The 7,500-nt window shown below is 35.9% G+C and overlaps 1 protein-coding gene across 6 annotated transcripts in view; it reads left to right on the top strand.

The window, feature by feature from the left end:
* The window catches only part of LOC123515182 (sialomucin core protein 24-like), a 56,201-nt gene that overhangs the window by 21,939 nt on the left and 26,762 nt on the right, over positions 1 to 7,500 (top strand). For 5 of the 6 annotated variants that reach the window (XM_045273691.1, XM_045273690.1, XM_045273693.1 and 2 more), the window contains 3 exons: positions 344 to 745; positions 4,918 to 4,977; positions 6,268 to 6,358. In XM_045273691.1, coding sequence (XP_045129626.1) covers positions 344 to 745; positions 4,918 to 4,977; positions 6,268 to 6,358 — 553 coding nt within the window. Of the gene's footprint in view, positions 1 to 343; positions 746 to 4,917; positions 4,978 to 6,267; positions 6,821 to 7,500 lie in introns of those variants that run through there. The other variant, XM_045273694.1, reaches the window with a different exon arrangement.

Genomic DNA, 7,500 nt, shown 5'->3' with positions numbered 1-7,500 from the left:
ACTTATGTTAGAAAATTGCTTCCTCCTTCACAATGAGACAGTTGCCTTGTACTGGGTGCTGCTTGAATGGCTTTGCTAGGCTGTACTACCCTCTTAGTTGACTTATTGGATGTAACCCTAACTGACTTGTGTTGAAAAGATTAAATTTATTGATACAGGATTTTTTTTTTTTTTTTCTCTCTCATATGTACACATTTACTAATATAAATGAGTGTGAGTTTAAGCTCCTAATATATTCATGTGAATTATGATTATGAATTTCTGATATGTAGTTGTTAGTTTGATGTTGAACCTTTCCACTATATTATATCATGTTATAATGAGAGTTGTTCATTTTTCTCAGGTATCTCACCACCCAAGACCTCTACCACCTCCACTACTTCTCCAAAGTCAACCACCACTCCAAAACCCACTACCACCTCCACTACCACATCCACTACTACTACTACCACCACCACCACCTCTTCCACTCCACCACCAACCACCACTTCCACTCCACCACCAACCACCACTTCCACTCCACCACCAACCACCACTTCCACTCCACCACCAACCACCACAGATGAAACCACCACTGTGTCTACCACTGAGCAAACCACTGAGCCACCCACTGAAACCACAACAGTGCTTACCACAGAGGCTCCAGAAACACCCACCACAGTGGTTCCTCCAGCCACTCCTACCTCTGACACTCCAACAACTGATACCCCCATTCCACCATCAACCACAGTGCCAACAACAACAGGTGAGAACAAGTGTGGTTGTTCTCGAAGTTATTTTTGATAATCACAATGGGAAAGTGGGAGGGAGAGAGGAAATACATAAAAACTGTGAATAAGTTTGAAAATAAAGTACTGTGGTCTGATGAACTCACAAGAAAGATCTCTATTTGCTTACAAAACCCATACAAACACAAATACATTTATTCATGTATTTACCTAGTTGTATTGTACAGGGTTCGAGCAGGGCTCATAGTGTCCTGTCTCCATATCTCCATTTATCAAATTTTTCCTTAAAGTTATGCACATTATGTATTGTAACAACTTCAATATCCAATGTATTCCATTTTCCCACCATTCTGTGTGGAAAACTATTTTCCAATATCTTTCATACACTGCCTCATCCTGATCTTCTTTTCATGTCCTCTTGTCCTTCCATCATCATCTGTCAACAGCACCAGGTCGTCTTCGTTTATCTTTCCAATATCAATTACTATCTTATACATTGTTATTAGGTCCCCACGTTCTCTTCTATTTTGTAAGGTTGGCAGTCCCATTTCCTTCAGTCGTTTTTCATATGTGAGGTCCTTTAATTCCAGCACCATCTTTGTAGCAATCTTCTGTATCCTTTCCAATTTTTTTATATCTTTTTTAGAGCTCGGAGACCATACCACTGCTGCATATTTCCAGCCTTGGACGTATCATGCTTGTGATGATTTTTTGCATCATATCTTTATCCATGTAATGAAATGCCACTCTTATATTAGTCAACATTTTATATGATAGTCCAAATATCTTGCTTATGTGTTTATCAGGGCTCAGATTTTCCTGTATGATCACTCCCAGATCTTTTTCCTCTTTAGTCTTCATTATTTGTTCCTCTCCCATCAAATACATAGTTCCATACTGGTCTTCTCTTACTCTTTTCTAGTTCCATTATGAGACATTTCTTGGCATTAAACTCCAATTTCCACTTCCTTCTTCACTCATAGATCTTGTTTAAATCTTCCTGCAACAGCAGACAGTCCTCTCTGGTTTTGATAACTCTTAGCAGCTTTGCATCATCAGCAAATAAATTTATATAACTGTTTATCCCGATGTGAATGTCATTTACATAAATCTGAAACATAATGGGGGCTAACACTGACCCTTGTGGCACTCCGCTAGTTACTTTACCCTAAGTTGAGTATGTATCTCTGATCACAGTTCTCATTTCCCTATCCTTCAAATAATCTCTTGTCCATTCGAGCAAAGTTCCTCACAGTCCTCCTATGTTCTCTAATTTCCAAAGTAGTCATCCATGAGTGACCTTATCAAAAGCCTTTTTAATATCCAGGTATACTGTGTCTACCCATCCATCTCTGTTTTCAGGTCCTGCAATAACTCGAGTATAAGCTTAATAAGTTTGATACACATGACCGCCCTGTCCTGAACCCAAATTGTCTGTTCGATATGATTTGCTCCTCTTCTAGAAATTTAACCTATGTGTGCATGTGCGTGTGTATTTCTCACTTCTGGTACTTGCTGCTGATATTAAATAGCAATGGATTCTGTCCAGGTGGTTAGATTTCATGGTAATTTGGTATTAGTGTTCGAAACAGTTAATTGGGATGAGTTGATCTAGCTAATATAGAGTCTGAAAGATTGTAGAAGTGTGCCTCCTTTACCATGTTAAAATCATGGGTTAACTGTTCCTCAGGGAAAGGGAAAGGACACAGAAGCATTAGTGCTGAAAGAGGAAGATTTTAATGTCACAAATAGAGATAATAGCAAATGGCAAGGAGGTACCTTTTGTATGTTCAGTGTAATTGTCCATAAATTACAGCAGCTATCTATGGATATTTGGATTTAGTTAAATGTGGTGGCCAAAGTTGTACTACTCATGCACTAAGCAGCCACTGAGTGAATGACCTAATGTGGTAGAAAACTTGTGGAAGAAGAACCCAAAGTTGAAGTAAGGCAGTGGAAGAAAAAGGCAAAGTTGAATCAGGACAGTATATGAAAAGGCCAAAATTTAATTGGGGCAAGGATAAAAAGGTCAAAATTTAAGTGAGGCAGTAGAAAAAAGGGCAAATTGAACTGGGGCAAGGAAGAAAAGGTTTAAATTGAAGTGGGCAGTAGAAAAAGGCCAAAATTAATTGGAGTAAGGAAAAAAAAGGCCAAAATTGAAGTGAAACAGTGGATAAAAGGTCAAAATTAAATTGGGGCTATGATTTACAGGTAAAAATCTGCTAATCTGATGAGCAGAGAACCAGGAGTGCATTGAATTTTCAGGATGTACTTGAAAACATTATGCATAAGTAATAAAGTAGTAAATAATAAAAAAATGAAGACACGATATGATATAGGCTGTTTTGCTATGCTGTTTATTATCAGCAACATCAATAGCCCATGTGCTGTATACATATTTGTTATTATCCATCCCAGAGCCAGAGTCTCAGCCCTTGGGACTGGGAATCAGTACTACTTAGGAATCATCTCTGCCTGTACTCTACATGAATCCTGCAATAGCTTCACCCTGGTAACCACCAAGCAGTGCACTGGTAGCTCTGAGACTGGTATTTACCAGCTGTATTCTGCTGATTCCCCACTAAACCAGATCTGAAACCAGTTCTGATAGTTCTGCCAGCCCAAGGAACCATTTCCTTGAATACGAAAGTAGAGGTCCATTGGTAGCAGCGTGTACTTCCACCCCTTGCCACTTGGATGTTTCTGGTGCCTAGTTTGAATTTGCACAGGAACCTTATTTTGGCCACAAACTAATTTTTCATTTCACCCTAAATAATTCAGACTGTTGAGAAATTTGAATTATTGATGTTCAGATTAACTGGCTTTTACTGTGGCATTACAAAGCTGAATTTGGTATTTTTCATCCCTATGTACAAGCATAACAAATTTGATGAGTAAGGATTGTTGGTGTACAAGCATAACAAATTTGATGAGTTGGGTAAAGATTGTTGGATGTGAGGGTACAGAGAAGAGCTGAAGTGGTGTGTCAACCATTAAGGTGAAGTGGAAAATAGACAACATAGCGTAAAGTAAAGGCTTGATGAGGGATAAGACAAAGTGAATCCAAGAAGTGATTGAGTTGGAAAAGACAGAGAAGTTTGATATTGGTAGAGTACTAGGAAGCAATTGTGTGAGTAGCTGACAGCTTGATACAGTCAGCAGTGCCTGCATCTTTGTTGGAGATGCAGGAGTCATGAGATTGGCTTTGCCTTTTCCCTGTTTTACTGCCCATGTACTCCACAAACCTTACTTTCAATGGGGAGAGTGGGCAGGATACATGGAAGAATCATGCAAGAGTGAGAATATTTGCAAGAAAGGCAACTTAAGCCAGAGAGGAGAGGTAGCAGCACACCAGGTGAATGAAGCAAGACACAATCCTGCATATCCATTCCCAGGCTCCAAGGCCTTGACCTCCACACCATGTAGCTGACACAGACCAAAGAAATATTTCCTTCTGAGTGAGATGGAAAGAGACAGAACTGCCTCCCACTGGAAAGGAAGTTCAAAATGGCACTGGAACCAAGCAGAGCTCAAATATATATCTTTCAATATTCTTTAATCTTAAACACTTTTTTCCTTTTCTTTTTCAAAAAGGCTATTTCTCAAATATTTTTCTACCAATTTTTATTTTATTTATTTATATTTTTGTTTGTTTTGTTTTTCAAAAGCAAGTTTTATTCTGTTTCGTGTGGGAATGGGGGAACAGTGTTAGAGTCTATGAGTGTAGAAGGGATTAAAGAGAATGGGAGGTTTAGACCTTGCAGAGAGTGAAAAGACAGTAATATATATATCATGGCAATTCCTAGTGGGAGTTCTTAGAAACAAGTGTCAAGAATAGATTAGTAATTAAACCTTACCATAAACCTTGAGTGTGTTTTAGTGAGCATACTATATTCTTTAAAACATGAAAATAACAACATGTGAAGGACTTTAGTTTCCAAGAAGAAACATTTATTGATATTGTTTCTGGTTTAGGAAATGAAGGAATTGAAGGATTGACAGTGGATTTGCAATTTCATGAAAGGGAATGAATTAGTTAGATTTATAAAGTTGGCAGATAGATGTCTTGATTTCTTTGTCAATATTTTTCTCTTATTCTGAATCTTTGCCTCACTAAGTTATAATTTTGCAATAAAGATAAACAAAATTGGTGAATGTGGAGTCAAAAGAATTTGTTTTATATTTCCAGCTCCAAGCTCTACTCCATCCCCATGTGCAGGACATCACTTTGATGCTGGCAGTTTCTTTGGTAAGTCTGAAATTTTTTACTTTATTTTCAAGCACTTATCTGAGGTGTTATCATTTTTATCTGTAATTTATTTCTAGATGATGAAGCTGTAACAAATCATTCCCAATAATAGTATCTAGTAATTTGGGAACTTTATTCTTACTAACTTTCATGAAAAATTTACCCCAGTTCATCATAACTGAACAACCTTTAAGGCTGTGAATGTAATGCTTGGGGATTTTTTATCAATATGTCTCTTTACAGCAATGATAGTCAAGCTGTCTGCATGGAAATCTTTAATGCATGGAAATAATGGGCTGTAAGGAAGGAGTGTAGGAAAATGTAATTTCAAAAGAAAATTGTGCTTACCATTTACCATAAGTGTGCATTCTTGAATTTATAGACTATGAGGGCCTTCGTGCAACATGTGCCAGTTATATTGTTGTTGAGTAGAATACTGATTTTATCCTTTACATTTTGACATAAAATACCTGTCTGTCATTCTTTCTGTTGACATTACTAGACAAAAGGGTAGGTATGTAAGGCAAGATATAACGCTCAGTGTCTATCAGCCATGTCATGTCATATATATAGCTCTCACATATCTCTAGATATAATCAATCTTTATTGTTTATCCTTGTTCACCTGCTAACATTACTGAAGAAACATAATTTAAGGCAAAAAGTCAAAATGATAAAGATTAATTTCACATAGCTTTTTGCTGTGAGGTAATACATATTATGGTTCCTTCCCAGCAAAGCCAGCATCTTTATGTAGTAATTATATTGAATGACTCAATGAATGTTGTTCAGAATAAGTGTGCATATGAGCAAAATCAACTCTATGTAATATCACCAATGCAACCATAATGATTCACATGACTGAGAACTGGAGTTTGGTTGGCCTTAAGTATCCAGTCACTATGAAGGAGTATAGAAAAAAATAAACTTTTACAAAGAAGAGTTGACAACATAAGTGAAAGGATGCATATTGAATTTGTAAGTTTGAAACACACTATAGGATAGTTTAGTTTCAAGCTTAAGTGAGTGAGACATGAGCATGGAAATGTGCAAGCTGTGAGATGCCTGTGGACTGGACAATGACATGATGGGTAGTGTGCATAGTATGTGTGTCAAGTTCGAGGACATATGGCAAAAGAATAAACATTGAACTTAGAAATAGACAAAATTTCTAAAACAATGATTTTGTCACCGTGGAGAGTGAATGAAACTGTTGTTATCTTGATTAACTTACAGATGTACCTTAACTCAAATTGCCTCCTGTGAATAATCTGCCTGTGTTTTGTTACAGGTGGTATCTTCCTAGCTCTTGGTGTTTTGGTGGTTTCTTATGCTGGAGTACGGTTCTACCGGGCTCGCAATGGTGGCAATTACAATCAACTGTAAGTAGTAGCTGATTGAAAACCTTGTATTGGCTTACTTCACACTGTCTTCTTTGCCTGTGTATTATTATTTGGAAATTTATTTATCTTTGTTTAAGGTCAGAGATGTGCCATGTGATAATTACTTAATATATTCATCAGTTTCATTAGTGAAATTATGTTTATTGGCTAATGCCATAATTCTTAGATTAATTGAGTTTGTTGAATTTGCACATTTTTATTTCTCAGTCTTTCAATCTGTGTGTATGCATGTGTAGTTGGATGGATGACTGGCTGTAGTGTAGGAGCAATGAATTAATTCATTTGATTCATATGGTTGTGAAATCCTGATTCTAAAAAAACATGATGGAAGAATCATTCCATTGATAGATGTTTTTCCATGTTTTCCATATATGCACAGCATAAAGATAAATAAATAAATATATATATATATATATATATATATATATATATATATATATATATATATATATATATATATATATATATATATATATATATATATATATATATATATATATATATATATATATATATATATATATATATATATATATATATATATATATATATATATATATATATATTACATTTTTCTCCTTTTTTTGTAGAGGCCTCTGTTCATACCTTCTTCTTGGAGTTAGGTTGATATGAATACTTATGGAGACCTGAAACTAGTTGCTATACATAATTTTAGTAATTTTTTTGTCTCAATGATAGTTGTGCAAGACATTCCTTAATGTTACACTGATGATGCTCCATGCATGAGATGGAATTTCTGTTGATTTGTATTAAGCTTGATTTTGTATAGTATCCATTGTTATGTTTGATTTTTGCATAGTATCCATAATCTTATTACTTTAGTTCATCTTTTTATGAGTTACTTGGTAATTGAAAAGTGTTGGTTTTTAGTATGCAGTTATGCAGTATTCTTTCTTGTTAGACCTTTCAAGCATACTTTCTTACTTGGTCAGGTGAACTGACAAATCTAAAAGAAATCACACACACACACACACACACACACACACACACACACACACACACACACACACACACACACACACACACACACACATTGTCAGCATAGTTTATAATGTAAACTATTGTCATGCAGTTAGCATCTTATACATGTCACATGAGGC

Source organism: Portunus trituberculatus, chromosome 38 (assembly GCF_017591435.1).
Source record: "Portunus trituberculatus isolate SZX2019 chromosome 38, ASM1759143v1, whole genome shotgun sequence".
In the NCBI taxonomy this organism is placed as follows: domain Eukaryota; kingdom Metazoa; phylum Arthropoda; class Malacostraca; order Decapoda; family Portunidae; genus Portunus; species Portunus trituberculatus.
The sequence above is the reverse complement of the archived record's forward strand: the minus strand, read 5'-3'. Positions and strand labels throughout refer to the sequence as shown.